At 38.9% G+C, this 23491-nt stretch overlaps 2 protein-coding genes across 2 annotated transcripts; one reads left to right on the plus strand and one right to left on the minus strand.

Annotated features, from left to right (window-relative positions):
* Positions 1-1735: 1735 nt before the first annotated feature.
* Positions 1736-12187, minus strand: LOC139470820 (protein RER1-like). Its single transcript, XM_071253116.1, has 7 exons — positions 12039-12187; positions 9570-9661; positions 8845-8949; positions 7281-7380; positions 6020-6098; positions 5235-5370; positions 1736-4087 (listed from the first exon to the last, which is right to left on the minus strand). Exons 2-7 carry the CDS (start codon positions 9645-9647, stop codon positions 3998-4000), a joined length of 588 nt encoding a protein of 195 aa, XP_071109217.1. The 5' UTR covers positions 9648-9661; positions 12039-12187; the 3' UTR covers positions 1736-3997.
* Positions 12188-12241: 54 nt separating this feature from the next.
* On the plus strand, positions 12242-23037 carry LOC139470906 (tRNA pseudouridine synthase-like 1). The gene is made up of 8 exons (XM_071253233.1): positions 12242-12375; positions 14462-14531; positions 15700-15812; positions 17585-17668; positions 18832-18981; positions 20148-20379; positions 20815-20986; positions 22003-23037. The coding sequence occupies exons 1-8, from the start codon at positions 12329-12331 to the stop codon at positions 22254-22256; spliced, it is 1122 nt and encodes a 373-aa protein (XP_071109334.1). The 5' UTR covers positions 12242-12328; the 3' UTR covers positions 22257-23037.
* The last annotated feature ends 454 nt before the right edge of the window (positions 23038-23491 follow it).

Consider the following 23491-nt stretch of genomic DNA (forward strand, 5'->3'; position numbering starts at 1 on the left):
CCAGTACACAACAATGGTCTCATATTTCACCAAAACCTCAATTCTGGTTATCTAAACATCTCAATCTACAAACCGGCAACGAGTCAGCAGCATCTAGAAATAAACTCGTAAACTAGTAACGAACATGTATCTAGTCCAGGGATAGAAATTAGCACTAGCTTGTTAATCTGTTCTAGTTTTGCTATTGTTAAAGGTATCGGCCGGAAGAATCTTAACATGTGTTCCTATTGGTTTCACCATTGAGGCTGGTATACTAACCAAGTTATTTCTATCCCTGATATAACCAACATGTATCTACAAATATTGGGAATGAGGATAATTGTACACTCATTATCTATAAAGCAAACATTACATCAAAAATTAAAATCTAAAACAACCTTTGCTATAAAATCCTTTTTCTGACTAGACTCATATATATGTGTATATATTACTAAGCATTCTAGTTTCTTTAGAAAAAAACAAACATAAAATATCATTTGTAGCAATTATTGCAAGAGAGATATAGCCTCACAAAGTTGGAACCTAGTTTATCTTGTAAGGCTACAAAAAAGAAATGTTTCTCAGTATCGTTTTCTCTCAAAAGTGACGAGGGCAGTAAGACTTTAAAAATATTTTTATATATTGAAAAACAAAATTGACATGGGAGGAACACTTTATTTTCTTAACACAACAGGGCACACATAGACATGGCTCTTTGATGCAAAATCTCTTGTCAAGCATGTCATTTTATGGTTAACAAGAATAATATTTTTTAGCAATAATAATTACTAATGCACAGGATTAAAAGTGATAAGCCTTTTCTCGAGAAACATTACCTTTTTTTCTTTTAGCCTGAAAATAATTCTCTCATGAGTCAGTACAATAGATAATTCGTGTCTAGGTATTGATTCAGAACCAACCAAAGCTGACGTCAGTACATATAAGGATAGCAGCTATTTGTAAAATACTTGTATCAGATGGTACGCATCAAGACCTCAAAATCTATGCATGTACCATGAAGTGACTCAAGTAATGAATATGCTGTTTGTTGACAGAATATTCTTCCTATGAGAATATGACTGTTTCAAGACAACTCTAGAATGTTCATGCATCGACTTGTATCATGCATTGTACAGCGACCATATGATCAAGATGGCCGTGATGCAACAAGGAGAATTGTTACGCCTTATTTCTTGGATATGGCATATCATATTCTTGTTAACAGTGTACACTCCATAGAAATAACATTCCTTTTGTAGATCCTCTTCTAATCCTAAAGTGTCAATGACTTCAGGAGAGAGGCAGGGGTTTATCTAGACCAGCTGGGAGGCAAATGTCAGTAATAATTCCCGAAACAGGAATTAACAATTTCCCAATTCATGTTAGTATACCGGTAGTTATGGCTTTGCAGAGAACTGATTTCACTCATAACAGGACCAATATAAAGAAAGAGGTTTAATTCTTCATATTTCTGCATTGACTCCAATGTTGAAACACTTCCAAATGTCAGAAAATACAAAAAATTATCCCAATTTTGAACAAAATAATGATTTTTCCACAGTGATCCTGCCAAGGGCACTGAGCATGAAATCGAAGATTTTTCCAGGAGAGTACCAGGAACTGTTTATCTGGTATTTGGATGGTCCAAAATCATACCACAGCAAGTCACAGCATCCTCCTACAGGGCATGTCAATGTTTCAACTGAATCAACTCTCCTTATGATAAAAGTTACCCTGCTTGTTATTTCTGGTTAAAGTTCAGTACTTTGTTATCATTCCCCAGCAAAGCAAGATGAAGAACAGGACAATCATCATTCATGCTTAGGACCAGTCATTTATTAAAAAGGGACGAGGTGTGATCTGGTGGATGATCAATTGACATGGCAGGATGAGGCGATGGTTGTAGATACAGAGCTGTCCCGGTTGTACATGCACTAACAAAATATACATGAATATGATGAGATACACGCTACATACAGTTTGATTTGCCTTAAGTCTTCGACAGAAAGCATGTCGCCATTCAGTGTTCATAAAACTGACAGAAAACTCTGATTATTACTGTTGAAATCCAGAAATCAAATGATAATCATCTTAATTCTGATCTACATTTGAGCGTCACCCAACAAGAAATAAATAGATCTATATACAATGAAGTAATAAGGTTTAACTTAGTGAAACCATATTGAGAGGGTTTTTATATTCCTTGCAACACAGATACATATGTTTCAATTTTATAAACAGATTTTAATGAATGACTGCTTGTTTTGATCAGACTAAATACATCTTGTAATGAGGTTAAGGCTAAGGACAATTTATTGCTCCTATCCCACATGTTAGAATAGGGCCTCCAAATGCTGTGCCTGTTGAGACATAGTGGACTGGTGACTCAGTTGACTGCGTCAACATACCCCGACTTGAATCGTAACATAACTTACTGCTTTCTCTGGATCAGATTCCATTATGTCTACCGGTAATTCTATGAGATGTCATGTAGCTTGAATACTGCTGTGTGCAACACCAAAAGTTGGACTGGCAAGAAAGTGATGAGACTTCTATTTTTTTCTTTATTTCAAAAAACCCAAAACATTTCCATTCATTTGTTAACTGTTTGGTGCATATTGAAACTGACTTTCATACTCGACCCAATACCTGTGAAATTGTATTTCCTTGAAGGGAAAATGATCTTGTACCAACACTGGATATCTCAATTATTGTAGGAGCCGATTCTAGTTTTACTTATTATTTTCACACTGCAACAGCAGGTTTTTAGCCACCTCAATAAGTCTGTGAATCAAGTAATACAACAATCTTAGCTGAATTTCTAAGTGATGTACTTTGTGTATACAGAATACATGGACAGGGGCATAAAGAAACAATCTTATACTTAGCAGAGATCATGAATCAGTTGGCAGTCTGACCTGGGCCTGATAAACCAGCGCTCGACAGTTTGAACGCACATTTACGCCTTCGAGCTAAGTGTGTTTTGTTAAACACTGCCTTCAATAGTATTTGTGATGTATCATTTAAGCATCAGCTTGATGCAGGGGGGCAATCCCAAAGTGATATGCAGGTGTTCGATGGTCATCAGTTTTTGAAAACTCTGAAGCACGGGTAGTGTGCTGACAAACATAACCTGGGCAAATCTGGGATTCAAACCCAATAGTTTCTGATACGCCGAAGGGAGGCAACTCTGCACAGCGAACTGAGACGACAGCCCTCCCTATGGCATCACGACATAACAAGCTGAGAGTTGTACCAAGGCTGGTTGTTCATATACTATCCATACAGCGTGTACGTGCATATTGATAACTGCTAAGAATAATTCTGTTTTATGAATTGTACCAAAGATAATACAAAATTTTCATCTATTTCATTTATTAAATCATTAATAACACACAAATAATTACGTTTTAGGAACTTGTTGATTATGTTTTCATGACAAAAATGACTGAATGACAGTATACCCTATTCTTTACACAACATTCCATCATACTCTGTCAAAACAGTTGTTCTTCCTCACTAGCTATTATAGATATCAACATTATCAATGGAAATAAAATAGCAAACTTGAGCATACCTGTTAACTCTCAAAGTAACAGTGAACATGGTGACTGTGTAACAGTAAAGATGAAAAAACACTGCAAACTGATTGCCCAAATAAGAATTAATTCAAATTTTCAAAAAAACCTCCCAGTGCTGAACCTGAAAAAGTTTGTTGGTTTACTACTTTAAAAGCTAACAAATCACCAGGACATACGCCTTGTACATCGTCCAACCATTTTTCAAATTCATAACATGAACAGGGGAGGTAACTACTATGTATCCAGGGGAGATAACTCACAAGCTATATGTACCACTTTCAAACTCTCCACTGAAGAACATTCAGGACATCAAATTCATTTGACTATGACAACAGTTAAAAGTTCTGTACACATCTGTTCCAACAGACCATGGCACCATTGGTCTCAGTTGATGAGGTGAAGACCCAACGATGTCCTTCTCAAATTCTCCTGTTTATCTAATTGGCCACAACTTTACCAGAATCCTCCTTGCCCTTGTATTTTGCTTTTCCATGGCTGAATGGCAGATACCTATACTTTATCATATGCTGGAAAGAGACAGAGTTGAAGTTGAATGTAAACAAATTCAATATTAATGACAGCAAGCAATACAACTGGGGCTGGGACGGGTAACTCGGATGCTTGGGTCGGGTGGGTCTTGAGTAGGACTTCCTGGACCCGTGGTTAGTCACGTGATATATTGTTTAATGAAAATAACTATCTAAAACTCTATGGTTACACTACAAGTCACTAATGTTCCCATTTCTTTCTGAAAATGCACCCATTCCTTCTGACTTTTATATGTTCGATTAAAGATAAAACTCTATGCAGTAAACTTCAGTGTATGCATGACAAGATCTTTTACACATGTATCTTAACACATGTATCTTAATACATTTTGCGAGGGCTACAGTCAAACTTTTCCAAATCGGACAGTTTTTACCTATCTCTAAATATCTGCAAAAGGTACTCGGGTAGGGTCGGGTAATTGGTTGGAAGGTACCTGGTAGTAAATTTGGACTCGTCCCAGCCTTAAATACAACACATTCATAATTCTATGTCAGTCAACAGCATCTCAATTCATTCTTCAGGCATTGGTTATCCTTCTAGGATCTTGACCGATGGTATCCAAATGTCCAAAAAGGACTTTTGTCAAATTTGGTAAATATATAGAAGAATATCCTTTAAAAATTTGATAAAGTCATGAAAATGTGATGCAATAGTTTCTAAAAATATCACACACTCCGGTGCAGTGATGACTTAGCATGACACCATGGCCACAAGCTAATTTGCATATCATGTGACCAGACTTTTTCTTTGTTTGTAAACAAACTCGTAAATTCTAAAATCTAAGCAGTCTGACGCAGTGGAAAACCTTCAGTGCGACTTACATATTGTTTTACATAATTACTGACATGCTACTACAGCTGTGGGAGTGAGGATGATGACAGTATATCTACACACATATCGCTAGCTCTCTGTAGGGTTTCATGTCTGCATGTGGGTCTGCACAACCATTGTTAACAAAAAGGATAAGTATGCAAATGGAAACAGTTTTTCCTGTATCATATTTTCTCCATAACAAATGTGAGTTGGCAATAATTAAAAGAAATTTATGAATATTTACAAAAACCTTAGGATCATGACATGGACCTCATGATTTTCATTCTTCATTTTGGAGAGACATAAACTTACTTTTATCTGCCTCTTCATGGTAATGGTGAAAAGAATGATGAAATACATGACGAGGATAGGCCAGAACACAGGGATGTTAAGTGCATCAAAAAATGTACATATCATTGCCACAACTATGGCCTTGGAGGCAGAGTACCTGAAAAGAGAAATATGACAGATCTTACAAAAAACACCCAATAGTCTGTATCAATGAAAAGAATAAAAACTACAATGTGTTTTTACTCAACATGTGTCTTCCCACCCCCTAAGGTACACTAAGTTGTTACTGTAAATGGGTTTGGAAATCCAAAAACAATTGAAAGACTTTCATTCCTTAGCCTTAGAGTGTTGGTGGGGAAAGAGTAAACCCTGGCAATATGTAGTGCTAAAACCCTGGCAATATGTAGAGCTAAACCCTGGCAATATGTAGTGCTAAAACCCTGGCAATATGTAGAGCTAAACCCTGGCAATGTGTAGTGCTAAAACCCTGGCAATGTGTAGAGCTAAACCCTGGCAATGTGTAGAGCTAAACCCTGGCAATGTGTAGAGCTAACCCTGGCAATGTCAAGAGCTCAACCCTGGCAATGTGTAGAGCTAACCCTGGCAATGTCAAGAGCTCAACCCTGGCAATGTGTAGAGCTAACCCTGGCAGTGTGTAGAGCTAAACCCTGGCAATGTCTAGAGCTAAACCTAGGCAACATGCAGTTGTACATGCTGGCAATGTGAAGGACTATGTACAGGGCTGAACCATGGCAATGTGCAATTTCTGGCTGCTGTTCACAAGAAATGAAGCATAAAATACTCACCAAAATTTAAATTCTGGTAATCTTCTCATAAAAGGACGAAACTCTTCATTTGCTTTGGTTGGCAATGATGGACCATCATCTGTTGATGAATAAACAATATAATTGATATTCAACAAAGTGTTTATACTTTCACCTTTTTAAGTAGTATCCACATGCAGAGGACATGGCGGCCCACATTCAAATAATAAAACAAAAATCACTGATATCAATAAATACTGGTCGTGAATAAACATGTAAAACTTGTTGCCATGGAAACTCAAAACATATTTTTTTTTAAAATAACTAATCATCATTTCAAAGATTTGCTCAGGAAACAAGCACTAATATAATTTAGCAGTCTAAGTCAAAGCTGTTGTACTTTTCTCAACATCTGCTCAGGAAATGAGCAATACCACCAATTCCAACCTAAGTCAAAGTTGTGGCCATGGAAACTCCAAAAATAATTTTTAAAAATCACAAACTATCAAAATATAGACTATATATAATGTATAACTATTACAAGACCTATCTATGTACCAAGCTTGGTCTGTTCCGGAAACGACATCTTCCACGGACAGTCACGGGGGGGCATATTTCATTTATACCCCATATTCCATTCACCAAGTGTCAACTTATTTTGCTACATTATTCCCCAATCAATACATCAAATGTCATTCATTCTCAGCACCCAAAGACAGCAGCATTCCAGCAATATCGTAAGACAGCCTTGGCATAAACAATCATAAGACTGCTTTGGAATAATCATGATAAGAGCAAAGCAAAAGGCTCAGCCCAATGGGTGCTCTTCATCTGGGTCACGTGCAGTACAATTATATTCATAATATCAACTATCAATACACTCTAAATAACACTGTTGCTTGAGTTCTAGAATCTTTTTAAGTCAAAAATTTGAATGTCCTGTTCATATATTTTGTTTTGTTTGTTTGGGATGCGATGACATGCATCAAACAAGTCAGTAAGCCTGACCACCTGATCCCTTTAGTTGACTCTTACGACAAGCTAGTCACCTTTTACAGCAAGCATGGGTTGTTGAAGACCTATTCTACCCTGGATCTTCATGGGTCTTTGCCTGTGCTCTGAGGCTGATGGATAGGACAAAGAGTTCATGGAACAATAGGGTTGTCCTTTGCTTTGTTCTCGTAACTGTATGTACTTTTATTTCCTAATAGTCAGGTAGTACAGTCACTCATCCTCTATCAATTCCTATGACAGGCTTCACCTCTAAGATATAAAATGAACAAGATATTGGTCAATATCTTACCATTGTCATCTAAAAGAGCAGGATCTATTTTTGGTGTAAGGAAAGCTATAAATAGATTCAACAGGTAGATGCCCAGAGCATATGTTACTATATACCAGCCCTGGAAAGAGAAAAACAACAATCATGAAATAACAAACATGTTAAACATAGGAGAAAAACAAGTTCTGAATGGGTTTTTTACATGATGGGGAGAGGGAAAATGGGGTTCAACATCCTGTTTAAGATTATTTCAATCATTTCGTGAGTGAGTTGGGTTTAACACCGCTTTAAACAGTATCAGTTATATCGCAGCGTGTCAGCTTAATGTGGGAGGATAGCTAGAAGTGATGCAGGTCTCAGACGTTTACCACTTCGATGAAACCCACGTGCACGGGTATGGTGTTGACAAACCTAGAAACACAATCAGGGTGAACCGGGATTCGAACCCACAATCTTAGGTTTCTGGTGTGCCCAAGGGATGCAACCCTGCACAGCGAATCGTGGTGCCTAAGACGACTGGGCCACCCGTGCCACCCAATCATCTAGTGACAAACATAACATGTTTGAGGCTGCTTGTACCCATCTTGAATTGTGCTGGCTTCATGGCGCTACCCAAGATACAGTGCGGCAGGTTTACATAGGGCTAAAACTACACCGACTCTTTGTTATAGCCCCTAAATGCTTAGCGCAATGCAGGGTAACAACAAGAACCATCTTTTAACATCTCTTGGTATGACACAGCCAGGGTATTGAACCACCGACCGAACAGTCATTAAAGACGGTCTGTTAGGCATTTGGCTAAGTAAAGACTGTCTGTGAAAAAAATAAAAATTCTTGCCTTCTAACTCAACCTGTCTTTCTTGAAAAGACTTTTCTGGGATATTAAATTGCACTAAATTATTAAATTTGAAATATGAGGTAGTCTGACTGTAAGTCAGATACCTGTAACTGTTATTTAACCGAACGTTTCATATGAATATATAGAAACAATATGTAACTGTTGCAAATATTTACATAATTGGGATCGATGACATATCAACCAAGCCAGCGAGCCTGACCACCCGATCACGTTAGTCGCTTCTTATGACAAATGTACTTGTCTGGACTAAAGCCAGTATTGTGCTGTAGTTTGACACCCCACTCAGACACAGGATACCTTCTCTGATCTGACCAGTTCTTGTTTAGCCCCTTAATGCCAAGCAAAAGGCAAGGTAACAATAAGCACTATCTTTTAACATCTTTTGGTATGACACGGCCAGAGATTGAACCACGACCTTCGGCTCTACAGGTAGATGCTCTACAACTGGACCACTGAGGTGGTCATACGGACAAGTGGTCCAAACCACCTGAAGATAGGGGTGACTATGGATGGCATACTCACTGATATTGCCATAGCTAAAAACGATAGGTAAAACAATTGCAATAGTTTGTTTACTGCCACACTCCGCAATAGTCAAACCATATCATGGCCGTCTGTAAATTATCGAGTTTGGAGCAGACAGAAAGTGATTGACATCAAGAAGAACACCTCCACACTGTCTGAATTTACACTGCAAATGTAATATGGAATAACTATCGCACTTACCTGGAGCAGATAGACCCTGAGTAGATACAGGAGTGACAAGACAACGGTGAAAACCCATCTCCCTGTATTGTGGGGAGTGGACCGGTCTAACCAGTACTGGTGACGCTGTAACACAGGGAATTGCATCATTGACAGTAAGTCAGACATGAGTGCTCTTTGCAATTAAAGTCTGCCAAAAATAAGAGCATTGCATATCATTTCAACATCAACTAAATACATAAGTAATCATGAGAATTAGCCATTTTAACTTAGAAAGTCCATGCCTAACCTCTGAATTGAGATTAATAATATACTTTCCAATGTCTAAATCCACAGGTTTAGTTTGAGAATCATGGCGTGCACTTGGGCTGGGACGATACACCAACTGGGTATACATACACCTTGCTCATGATCTGATCGGTATCACGATACTTGCATGTGCTCTGACCATATACAGAATGGCCAAAGATAATTGGTCACCCCAAAATATTGCTTATAGCCTAAAACAGGTCATAACAAAGACAGTTGATGCTGGAGATTCCAGTAAATACATAACCATAGACATTGTTGTATGTGGCACAAAATTAGGAAATGAACTCACATGGATCCAGATGAGACAAGAAGAACCAGAACATGGCATGGTTAACACCATATCATTACAACATGTACAAGATCAAAATTAAAACATACATTTTGGCAGATCTGCATTGCAATTTGTAATATTGCAATCTGTAAATATATCTCACCTCACAATAATGTCGGAAAGCTCTTGCTATAACATTTGGCTTTGATTGTGTTTGGGGCTCTTCAATGATGGCTGACATCTTGTTCTCACTAACTGAAAGAAGTACATATACATAAGTAATAATGTGGTCATGTTCTGCACTATTTTTGATTTGAGGTGAAATTGGGTTTAACGTCGCGTCCAGGATTATTGCACTTATATAGCGACATACATGCATGTGTGTGTCTGCTTGTACTTGTCCGGACTATTGCCAATTTATAGTGCTAGCTCACTGAGATACCATGCCGCAGTTCAACATGGATACCCATAGATGCATGTCATTGCATCCCAGACCGCCGTCATATAGCTGGAATATTGCTGAGTGCGGAGTTGAACAAATCAACCAACCAACTCAGTCATGTACCTTTATACGAGAAGCTTCAAACAAACATGGCATAGAGTATACTGCAAATGTACTAGGCAGGTCAAGGGTCACAGCAGATCAGGCATAATACGCCAATCCAAGCATTATGATTCATACTTCAATCAGCCGATATCCTATCCCAGTTAGTATATAACCACACAGAATTTACAATATTTTAGTTGCAACACATCCATGTTTTAGTGATTATAGCAGTTGCTTTACGATCCTTTTCTGGTCATTCATTCATCTTCACATTGAACCAACAATTTTTAAAAGTCACTAATAAAAATAAAACACCTTGGAAAGGTGTGGAACAAAACCAACTACTATACACACTACATCTGCATTTTGACAATGACTGCTACTGAAAAGAATCCCAAATTTGATCACATTGTACGCTGACCTGGCTACAGACAATACATCGGATAGTACAATAAGGCTTCAACGAATCCACTATGAGGCGAATACGATGCGCATCATGAATATAGGGTAACGAATGTGAATATTTATTCACAAATACAATAACAAGTCGTAGTTGATGTATCATTTATGATATTCGGTGAAACAATAACATAATAAATTATGTGACAGTTTGTTAATTATTAATTTATTGTACATTTTTTACTGCACTTATCCAGGTACTAGTATCTGCTCAATTGCGACTACAACATGTATAATACTGTAAAATTAAATATATTTTAAGGGTCAGGATATGTAAATGCACATGTCTGCATATTCATAAATAATTGATTCTAGTGACCATCGATAACAAATTCAATTCATGAATGGATACGGTTTGATTCACTGAATGTGTGAGTGAATCGTAACAGCCCTATACACTTTGATTTAGATATTTTATAATGGTTATCCCTGATCGGCCAGTTTCACAAATTACATCAGAAACAAATAATGAGCAGCCACCTTACTGACCAAACTGACTGTATTTCCATCAATCATTCAACCCTTGTGGTCAGTGATTTTAGGGGATATATAGTTATCAACCTCAAACAATATTTCATTCAAGGGTTTCATGTTGGCAAAAGTTTCCATTTTGTACATTCTGTGTTAAATAGAGCTTACAAAAATGATGGAGTTCTGCACTTTACTGGACGTACATCTGGTTCCATTTAGTGCTGTGTGAGTAGGAGGATCAAACTCGTGTTGTGAAAGTTTGGTTTGACTAATCAGTTAATTAGCCAACACATTTGTCATGGGAGCTAGACAAATGATTAGTGTTCATTTTCCTGGCAATCACCCTCACTGAATGTGCCACTTTTTTCCACAAAAATTGAAACTCCATTACAAAAATCTGACTTACTTTGGATTACATTGGATCAATATTTGTCCCAAGAAGTGGGAAAGCCAACCCTAACTTACTTGTAAGGATTGGAAATTGCTGGTTGATCGGAAACAGGGGCTTAACCTTCATGATTGTAAAGGAGTGCAGATGTAAACACCATTGATTGGTCATATGCAACCTTTCCGCAGCTCATGTTAAACTAGTGGTAACGGAAAATACTTAGGGGATATGGAAATAAAACAAATAGTCCATATAAATTGTTACTAGTCTCTGTCTAAAGGACAAATGGATGTGTCAATCTCTGGTGTGTCGATACTACCACATTTACACCTCACCTTACAAATCAGAGACTCTCTAGATGAGTGAAGACATTGCCTATCTTACTGCACACCAAAAAAATGGGGACCTACTGCGCAGTTGGGTTTATCTCTTGATATCTGGCATAGTGTCACACAACAATTAGCTCCATCATGCAATGGTGCATGATCAGCATACATCGAAAGTCGTTTATAATATACAGGCTTTACTTGCACAACAACCTTTGAATAAAGATATAAACAACAATATTGATAACTTAAACACACTTTCAAAAATCTACAGCAGTGTGTTCCTACCATAAGATCTTCACCAACAATAACACACTAGACAACAACTGTCATTTCGTTCAGTCTATCGCACACATATCCGCCATTTTACACATTCTCTCGTCTTCGGTTGCAACGGAAAACAGGTTTTCTTGACGATGAAATGAAATCCAAATGACTTACGTTTACGTCAGGTGGGCAACCTTGATGTCAATGATCCTGGAATTACACACAAATGTTGTAAATCGAAAAATACCACGCAATTATCTGTGTTTTAATCATCCGGCCACGTTGCAATGCCTCGCTGTCACGAAGCCGACTCCATTTTGAACATCCGGTAATGACTGCGCATGTCTCTAAAGTATAAACTTCCTCTCATATTTCTGTTGGACTCTGCACGTGTTTTCGGAAGTGATTGATAAAAATAGTTTCTCAATCATGACAGAAGTGTTAGAAAATGAATCGGGTTAAATATGGGAAGATATCTTATGTTTATACAGTATCTTGGAACGCAGTATAGGTCAGTGGATATGTAATTAACACAATTGTAATCATGTTACCTTATATAATGAAACCAGAGCCTATAAAATAATCAGATGCAACCAATTAATTATTAGATCATGACAGGTTTTGTTTTTTATTTCAAATATGAACCAACTTTATTTTTGTGTATTTTTAATTTGATAGCTGAATATTTTTCACAATCGCATCAATAATTTACGTACATCAGTTGGTATAACATGCTTCGGATAGTTGCTCATGCTATCAATCACTGGTTTGCTTGGCCCATGCATACTTAATTACAGTATTTGCTCCAATAATGGCCAGCCACAAAATCTAAATACAGACTACCACCAGGTCTTTTATAGATCCTAGTCCTATAACATGTGATAGCTAGCAGTTACTAAAAAATATCCATTGAGCAACACATGCTTGTTGTCAGAGGCTAGTAACAGCATTAGGTGGTCAGACAATTCGTCCGTCATCATCAGTGCTGTCAGCTTTGTGAACCCATTTTTAATTTTTTTCTTCAAAATGGCTTGATGGATTAGATCTAAGCTGAAATTATGTGGACTTTTTGTTATTTTTTAAGGATTACTGTTTGTTCAATGAATCATACTTTGATGTTCCGTATAGAAAGACATCTTTGATTTTAAGCAAGGAAAATTAAAAAGTCGTCATCTCTAAAGCTTCCGGGCCAGAGGCCAAAACTTGGTGTGTGAGATGGTCACCTTAAGAAGTACCAAGTTTGTTCAAGGCATCTTGATCAGAAATTAAATATGGCTGCCTGTGCCATATTGGAAAGTACAAAGAAATCATGAGCCATCTGTCGTAAACATCTCAGAAACCACTTGACCAATGAAGCTGAAATTTCCCATGCTTATTCCCACCAATAATAACATGTCAAATTGTTCAAGAGGTTCACACTTAATTTTCCACCGTGTCAGCCATATTGAAAAACCTATTTATTGCCACTACTGAGCAATTTCTGCTCAAAATGTGCTGTAATGCACTTAAATTCTTTCAAAATGTATTTTGTATAAATTGCAAGACTAAAAAGCTGAACTGAGGCATGTATGATTCTCCTTTTGAAGACATATTTTGTTCACATATTATTCCTCAGTATTTAGGCAAATATATTTAAATGTCGGTGCTGACCCAGGAAAATCTATGTTAGAATAGGTCTTCAGCAACCCATGCCTGCTGTTAACAGTGACAATGCTTGTCGTAAAGGGGCGACTAACGGGATCGGGTCGTCAGGCTTGCTGACTTGGTTGATGCATGTCATCGTATCCCAATTGCGTGGATCAATGCTCATGATATCAATCACTGGATTGTCTGGTTCAGACTCGATTATTTTACAGACTGACGTCATATAGCTGGAATATTTCTGAGTGCGGCGTTAAACAACAAACAAACAAATGTCGGTGGTGAAAGCAACTTTCATGAAGTAGCTGTCGTTGAGATTTTGAGCTATTGACTACATATCTATTGTCATTAAATAGATATTGATGAAAAGTCAATATTGACACAATATCAAAATACCTCTCATTTTTGTAACATTTATTTTAACAGCACACTCCCATGACAATCCTATTCACCTGGGTATAGACCTCCAAGATTTTTTTTCTGTTATTTCGAAAGTTATGTAAATATTGCACCATGTGCACTTGATTTGTTAGGCCTGTCCTTCTTGGATTTGTCTTTTGTTTTGGATTTAGTAAGCTTGAGTGAGTTAGTGAGTATGGTTTTATGCCGCTTTTAGCAATAATCCAGCAATATCATGATGGGGACACCAGAAATGGGCTTCAGACATTGTACCCATGTCGGGAATTAAACCCAGGCCTTTGGTGTGACGAGTGAACGCTTTAACCACAAGGCTACCCGACCGCCCCTAGTAAGCTTGAGACTGAAGATTGCTGAAAATGTTTTTTTCAATCATTGAATATTTCGCATAGTTTTGTCTTTTTCACTTATCATCTTTTTAGGTTAGGTTGATCTGTAAACCAATTAAAAAACATGTTCATTGTATTTATTTGTATTTACCTTTTCAAAGAAACTTTTATGAAGTGTGATTAAATATAAATTTGAGATGTTTCCTCCAGCGGGATACAAGTCCAGCGCGTCAGTGGAGTTGTTAAACAGGATGTAAAGACAATTCAAGGAACGATAGAGGTATGCTGCATATGTATTGGAAATCTTCACCTTGACCTGGTCTGGTGGTGATATGATTTGTTTGTTTGTTTAGTTGTTGTTTACTGCCGCCCTCAGCAATATTCAAGCGCCTATGTGATGGCGGTCTGTAAATAATAAGTTGGGACCAGACAATCCAGTGATTGACATGTGCATCGATCCACGCAATTAGGATACGGTAACATGCATCAACCAAGTCAGCGAGCCAAGGAATTCCAGCCTATTTCAGTAAGAGTGGAAGCTGGACTATTACAGTCAGTTGACTCCCTTGCCTTGGGAAGATGACTTGAATCATGGTCAGGTTGAATCCAGGATTTGAACCCACAATCACAGGATCATGCCACACCTGCCCTGCAACCATGCAACAACTGTCACCACTGTGCAATGAACATTTGTAATATAAATAGGCTCAAGAATGTTCACTGTTTTTCATGGGGATGAATGCTAAAAACAAGGCTGTAATCTGGTGTTTCACTTCACTGCTAAATGTCTTGTCATCTTTTGTGTGGCCCAGTACAGATGAAGGGGCCACATTTTGTGTTTTGGGTTGTGTCCTTTAACAGTGAAAGGATCAACTGGTTGTGGATTTGCATCAAAGATTCAAACCCAACTCACTCATTCACTCAGGGAACGTTCAAACAATGACCCGTGAAGGTCCGGGGTAAAATAGGCCTTCGGCAACCCATGCTTGCCGCAAAAGGCAACTATGCTTGTCGTAAGAGGCGGTCAGGCTCTCTGACTTGGTTGATGCATGTCATCGGTCCCAATTGTGTGGATTTATGCTCATGTTGTCAATCACTGGATTGTCTGGTCCAGACTCGATTATTTACAGACCGCCATCATTTAGCTGGAATATTGCTGAGTGTGGCGTTAAAGAAACAAACAAACAAACAAACAAACAAACAAATCAAACAAATTATTCCCCTGATGTCTGTTCTCTTGTTTCTTTCAATCAGCATATACAGTGTATTGTCAGAACATTATAATTGTAAGAAACGTTGATTGATGACGTCTTTAGCCTTTTTTAGTTAAGCTTTTTTCAAGGAAAACATAATGAATCTTTACTTTGTTTTACCTACCAGTTTAACATTGCTTTCATACAGCAACATATCTTGACTTGCATTTTCTTATTAAATATTAACTATTTTAGAGACATTTGAAGAAACTATTGCCAACGTGGGAGTCCAACCTGTGCCTCTCAAGCCGGACTGACAAGAAGGTCCATGCCTTTTGTAATGCTGTGCATTTTGATTTCAATCACGAGTAAGTTGTTCAACATTAAGGATTGATGTCTGCCTCATTTGAGCATGTGATCGCCTCCCTGGTGTAGTGGTAGAGCGTCCGCCCGGAGAGCGGAATTTCCCGGGTTTGATCCCCGGCCGCGTCATACCAAAAGACGTTAAAAGATGGTACTTGTTGTTACCCTGCCTGGTGCTCAGCGTTAAGGGGCTAAAACAAGGACTGGTCGGCTCGGAGTCTGTGTACACTGTGTCTGAGTGGGGTATTCATGTTAAACTGCGGCATGGTATCTCAGTGAGCTAGAACTATAAATCGCCACCAGTCCGGACTAGGACAAGCAGCCACACACTCACTCACACACATGCATGCACATCGCTATATAGGTGCAATAAACTTGTACGCGACGTTAAACCCCATTTCACCTCACCTCCTTTGAGCATGCACAACATAAGCAGATTCAGGATGTTAACCAAGGGGTGTGTGGACATAATACTGTGATGGCTTCAAATGACATGGTTGAGGGCACAGTTAACATGTAGGTGTCTGAAAGAAAGGTGGGTGGATTGAGTGCTCTGCCTCGCTGACTTGGTTGATGGATTTCGCCTCTTTCGCCCAGTTGTGTAGTGGGGCAGTCGGGTAGCCTAGTGGATAATGCGTTTGCTCTTCACTCCGAAGACCCGGGTTCGATTCCCGACATGGGTACAATCTGCCAAATTCTGGTGTGCCCTGACGTGATTTTGCTGGAATATTGCTAAAAGCAGCGTAAAATCAAACTCACTCACTCACCAATTGCATAGATCGATGATCATGATGTCAGTCACTGAATTGTCTGGTCCAAACTCGATTATTTACAGACCACGTCATATAGTTGTAACGATATCATTAAAATCACATCTTGGTTCTCGCTATGGCTAAACAAAGATCTGAGGACATCCCATTACGGGTCACGTCACGTTCGTTTGTTCAGTTTTCAAAATTTTAATCAAGAACTGTGTCAACATATTTTTCAGGCAACCTGAAATGGAAGTCGCCAGGTTGAAACGAGTGCCGTAAAGATCGAGAAAGCTGCTTTCTAATTGGCTGATGTCAATTTCTTGTTAGTTATTTCAGTGGTCGGTCAAAGTTCACGAAAGGTCGTTCTGATGTGACCCGTAATGAGATGTCCTCAGATCTTTGTTTAGCGGCAGCGAGAACTTACATCTGATTTTAATGAGATTGATAGCTGTAATATTGCTGAGTGCGGCATTGAACAACAAACAAACAAACAAACATAAGGTTACTTGACTTGATTATTTCCTGTTATATTTATTCTTTGAAAATGGCTTAAAAGTGACCACTGGCCTTATTTAAATGTCAAAAACAATTCTAGAAATTGTCTCCAGGACATGATGAAAAGGTACAATCTAACAACTGCAGGAATCCTTGTGACATGAAGTCAGTGAGTCTGACTTCCCGATATATGAACTGAACAGGTTGATATACTGATATATGAACCGAACATGTTTGATATACTGATATATGAACCGAACATGTTGATATACGGATATATGAACTGAACATCTTGATATACCGTTATATGAACTGAACATGTTGATATATTGATATTTGAACTGAACATGTTTGATACACCGATATATGAACTGAACATGTTTGATATACTGATATAAGAACTGAACATGTTGGTATACTGAAAAAATGAACTGAACATGTTGAGATACAGATATATGAACCGAACATGTTGATATACTGATAAATGAACCAAACATGTTGGATGATCCGTTGCCTTGTCCCTACAGGAGCCGCCTCAAAGAGCAGAGTGACCTTGACCGCCTCAAGTTCATCCTCAACATTCAGTTCCACAAAGCAAAAGAAGACATCAAGTACAGTCCTTCTGTTGTGTTTTCAGTACTTGGCAAGCTGTCGTTTCTTGGTGGAGGCGCCAAGTAACATTATATATGTTGGTGTTAATTGGATACCTTGGACATCTTTTTATCTCAGCCTGAAACTATGCTACTCAACTTTTGATAGGGATCCTGAGATCTTTCATACTGTCACCCACTCTGTGGATATTGAAATTTGTTTGTTTATTATTCCCTCAACTTTAAAGGGGGGGGGAATTCCATTCTTCCGTCCGTCCTTCTCTCAGTCCTTCCATCCGTCCTTCCAAAGACATAATTTTTGTGACCTTTTACTTGAAAACTACTACATAGATTCTTTCAAACTTGGTGAACACTTTATATACCTATAGGAGAGGTGCAGTGCGTTGTTTGAGGTTAGTATTTGGATTTTCGGAAAAACTACAGCTTTTTTGCATTTTTGACTTAGGATTTGTTTACTTAAACATTTGTGAGACCTATAACTATAAAACTACTTCATGGATTCTTTCCAATTGGGGGTACAATTTCTATACCAATAGGAGAGGTGCAGTGGAAAGTTGGATTTTTATAAGTGGATTTTCTGAGGAAATATTGCTTTTTTCATGTTTTGGACTTTGAAATATGTTGGAGTTGAAGTCGGGGGTATTATTGAGCCTTGCTCATCTTTTGTTTCCATGAAGATCCGGGTTAGAAATGGTCTTCAGCAACCCATGCTTGCCGTAAGAGGCAACTGTCGGGATTGGGTGGTCAGACTCTCTGACTTGGTTGATGCATGTCATTCATTCCAAGTTGTGTAGATTGATGCTCATGATGTCAAATACTGGATTGTCATGTCTAGACTCGATTATAAAGAGGCCTCCATAATATGGCTGCAATAACAAACAAACAAACAAACAAACAAAACCCAGATAGCATTCAGACGTTGGCCCAACGTATGTGATAACGTTGGCCCAACGTCTGACTGCTATCTGGGAAGTCTGTCTGGATACTCAGGAAAAAATCTTCCATGGCTAACAGTTAATTTGTAACAGTACATTTTCTGATTCATAGTAAACTTCTACAGAAGACTTGATCCTACAAGAAATCATTTTGAATGTAGATCTGTGAAACTTGCTCCAACAAGCATTTTTTCTATGCATGTTCAACTATATGTTGTTTGTTTACAGGATATTAAGAATTCAGCAAGTTAACGACAACTTTGTGTCTCGATACGCTGCTGGTCGCAATTACTTGTATCGACTCGCTGTCATTCCTGAAGACTGTGGATTCCAGCAGGCCTTGTCGGTGGTTGAGAGAAACAGAATCAGCGTTGTTCGGTGAGTTGCTTTTGAAGATGGGGGTGGTGGAGTGGCCCTGTGGTTGAAGTGTTTGCTGATCACGTTGAAGACCCGGGTTCGATTCCCCACATGGGTACAATGCCCATTTCTGGTGTCCCCCGCCATGATATTGATGGAATATGGCGAAACTCAGCATCAAACCAAACTCACTCACTCAGTTTTGATGATTATTAGTCGTGATGACTGTGATAATTGAAAACTAATATTTCTGACTCCAAATGATATTACTGAACCCCCAGGTCCCAAAGTTTTGTCTCGGTAGCTGGAAACACAGTTGTGTCAGCTTCTGATCTGGTGTCAACATTCTAGGTACACATCTTGTATGTCATCTTCAGGATGACCATGCTACTTCTGCCTTGCTTATATTCAGTTCCCAGCAACCTCTGCTGTTCATTAGAGGCAACCAAATGGATTAGGTGGATAGGCTCGGTGACTTAGTGTTTGTTGCCATCGTTCTGTGGAGCATTGCTAAAATTTGGATTGTCTGGTTCAGAGTAGCTTATTTTCAGGAGACCATCATGAATATCTCTGATTGCGACGGTAAATAACAAACACAGACACACACCTGTTTTAAATTCAACATACTATTTCATGTTGTTTAACAAGTGTTGTTTAATCCTGCAGGCAGCAATAGTACCGCTATCTATGTCCTCTCTGATAAATATTAATAAAACTCAAAATCTACTTTATGATGCTGCTTGGGGGCACGGGTGGCCCAGTCGCCTAAGGCGCCAAGGATTCGCTGTGTAGACTTGCATCCCTTGGGCACGCCAGAAACCTATGATTGTGGGTTCGAATCCTGGTTCAGCCTGATTATGTTTGGAGGTTTGTCAGCACCATACCTGTGCTCGTGGGTTTCACCAAAGTGGTAAACGTCTGACACCTGCATCACTTGGGGCTTTCCTCCCACATTAAGCTGACACCCCATGATATAACTGGAATACTGTTAAAAGCGGCATTAAACCCAACTCACCCACTCACTCAATTATGATGTTGCCATAGTTACCCTTAGAACTCATACTCAATGACAGGGCCAAATGTTTTCTGAGCCTCGAATCTCATTGGACATTTTTCAACCAATTGGATTGCAGCACCGACCCCATCTCTTTTATAATCATCCAATAGTTGATCCTGTTTCCCTCCAGGTCTCCGTTTGATGTGGGTCTGTTTCTGAAGTCCGCAGAACTCCTTGCCGGAACTCATAACTTCTCCGCCTTCACAACTCTGAAAGGGACACAGTTTAAGAACCCTGTGAAGAATGTAGTTATAGGGGTGAGAGGAGGTCAGGCCGACGAGGGTGTATGTCAGCATCTCGGAGGGGAAAAATGTCACTTCTGGGATGTCCACGTTCAAGCCAAGTCCTTCCTCTATCATCAGGTGGGCAGATGAAGGATGTAGTACATTGATTTATATATATATATATATATAAACTCTGTCTTTGTCTGGGCATTAACTAAGTGAACTGTCAGGTAAAGACCACTTAGCAAGGACAGAACTACTTTCTTTCCCCATTTCATATACCTTGATGACAGAACAATTTCAAGGTAAACGTCTATTGCCAATGGGATTTAGTCCTGTGAAGTCTGGACCAAAGGCTAACAAAGTGGTCTACTGCCATGGCAATATGGAAGAAATTATAGATATGTAGCAGCGATATATTCACTAACATAAAAAACAATAGTTAATCCATTCATGAACGGGGATATTTTTGATTTATTCAGCATGTTAATCTATTCACATGTATGATATTGTAAGTTTTTGTTACAATTACTCTTTTTGTGATGAGGATTGACAAGAGGGTGTTGTTTGCAGGTTCGACACATGGTCTCTTCAATGGTGGCAGTGGCCAGGGGGAGACTTCACCTGGATGATCTGCGCCGTGTTTTAGAATACCCATTGGACAGAGATCATATGTCTTACTCCGCCATGCCAAGAATCTCCCCCAATGGACTTTACCTGGAGAGGGTGAAATATAAACCAGCAGGTAACTAGACAAGTTGATGGAAGAAGACACTAAACAATGTTTTCCTAAGAGAGAGACAGTGGGTGTTTTTACATGCGCTTTCCGACTTTATGTGTATTTTGCACACGGGCCCGCCAGACACATTAGTGGTTTTACCGAGGAAGGTATGTCCCGAAAAGGAAGGGCAGCTTGGGGGACTTTAGGGTTGGTTATTTTTTATTTTTGGGAAATTTAGAAGAATGCCGTCTTATAGGATGTTTTCCTAAAAACGACACACGGTTTATATATTTATCCTTTTGACTGGCATAAGGAAAAACAAAGGTATTAACATATGGGGAGAAGATGTCAACAAACTTGAAGGCAGACGACAAGACAAAGGCTGTAGATCTAAGGATAAGTGTGATAAAGTCTATCAGTGCGTGTTGGGTCGTGGCGTACTTGTGCTGTCTGTGGGTGGCGTCTGTCTGGACGGCTGGAGTGGTCAATGATGCCTAGTTTGACACGAGTGGGTAGAACTCTTGACCCCAGCAGTGACAACTCAACAGATGCCTATTCTATTCTTTGAATGACATAGTTATATACTTGTTTCCATTACTTCTTAATGAACCGTAATGTGGAATATGTAGTTGTTTGTGTTTATATTCAAGTTGGTGTTTCTACTATTGATAGTCAGTATGGAGACATATATGTGAAGTTTAGTTAATGTGAGCAAAGACGACTCGCTTATTTTGCATTTAATTCACATTCGCATTAATTTCAAGATTTACAGTATAAGATGGTACTTGTTGTTACCCTGGTTGGCACTTAGAATTAAAGGAACAGAACAAAGACGGGTTGCTTCAGAGTCAGTAATCTGTATCTGAATGGGATGTTAAACTATAAAACTGACATATCTCAGGACTAGTACCAGCAGCGACACAAACATGTCCATACACATTGCTATACAAATGAAATATTTTTGAACAGGACGTTAATTTCCACCTCACCTCACCTCACCTCACCTCACCTCACCTCAGTGCTTTATTTATTTTGTCCAGATCTGGAATATGCCCCAAATGAAGATGACAAGACTGTAGAAGGAATGTCTGATGCAAACAGAAGCCCCATGTCTGCTTCAGAGAGGGTACAGGAAACCCTCCCGACCGATGGTGATGAAGACTTTGTGACAGCAGCATCTGGTCATCATGATGGAGCAGACAACCATCACCAATCCCACTCAACAAGGGGAAACAACTCCAGGGATAATAGCAATGTTGATATACTTAAAAAATCTATGGGAAAGGTTACGTGACATTCAGTTTTTTCATTTAGGTTTTGTTTAGACATGGTCAAGCCCATAAGGCGGGTCCTACTTTTTTCCACCGACAATTTTTGTATCCACAAAGTAGAATGTTTCTCCACCCCTCCACCATTTGGCCAACATCTACACACATGCAGAGTATTGCTGCGAAAGTGAATTTAGAATTAATATAAATTAATATGCATATGTTTAGATAACAAACTTGTTAGTTTTGATTTTTGACTGGTGACTTATGGTATGGATGAAAGATGAAAAGACCGTTCGCTGCCACCCTACTGAGCTACAAAAATATACCGTTTGGCCCACCCATCTCCCCTCGTCTGAGAAATGCTTCTAGGGGCCTGATAGTTGAATGCCATCACACCACAATGCTAGGAGTTATAAAGCACTTGATTGCCTGCTCCTAGTACATTGAATTGTTTGACATTCCGTGTACTACAGTGTAAATGGCAGTTAAAATTTGCTGTGAAGAGTTGCCTCTCTTTGTCAGACCTGGATCTGCTGATCATGGACTTTTATCAATTTGTATCTCTTTGAAAGACTGTCTGTCTGTGCAATATGCTTCTAATTAGCCATAACGATGCAGAATATCAAGGCGATACACAAGTCTTTTATATAGTTGAAGCTGTTTTTGTAGGTATTTGACAATCTGCTAGAATTGTTGTAAAGGCCTTGAGTGTCTGTAGCTCTCAGACAGGTGTAAGTCTATGATGCATTGTCACGTTATAATGGTCGTAGACCTACAAATACTTTATGGATTGAAGCCCAGATAATGAGAAGTTTGAACTGTATTTCAAGAATAGAAAATAAAATTGAATTGTGAGGTGACAGTTTGTTTGCAATGTTCAAGCTACCATATTCACAGTATTGAGCTGCTGCTCCAGTACGCCAAAGACCCGGGTTCGATTCCCGACATGGGTACAATGTGTGAAGCTCATTTCTGGTGTCCCCCGCCGTGATATTGCTGTAATTTTGCTAAAAGCGGCGTAAAACCATACTCACTCACTCACTACCATACGATCGCCTTGTGGAACGGGGCCTTGCACCTCAAAGTTTACAATCACGTCACAATACCCGATGACGTAATTTGTGGAATTTTGTTGCAAGATCCTTCGGCGAAACAATGCCATGTGACGTCAGCCTAGCAACAAGGTTGCTGGGTTCATCGAGTGTGCATAAACTCCTCTCAGTGATTTATCATCTCCACATGCAATGTCGTTGAATAA

This window comes from Haliotis cracherodii, unplaced genomic scaffold, assembly GCF_022045235.1.
Source record: "Haliotis cracherodii isolate W230 unplaced genomic scaffold, xgHalCrac1.p SCAF_21, whole genome shotgun sequence".
In the NCBI taxonomy this organism is placed as follows: domain Eukaryota; kingdom Metazoa; phylum Mollusca; class Gastropoda; order Lepetellida; family Haliotidae; genus Haliotis; species Haliotis cracherodii.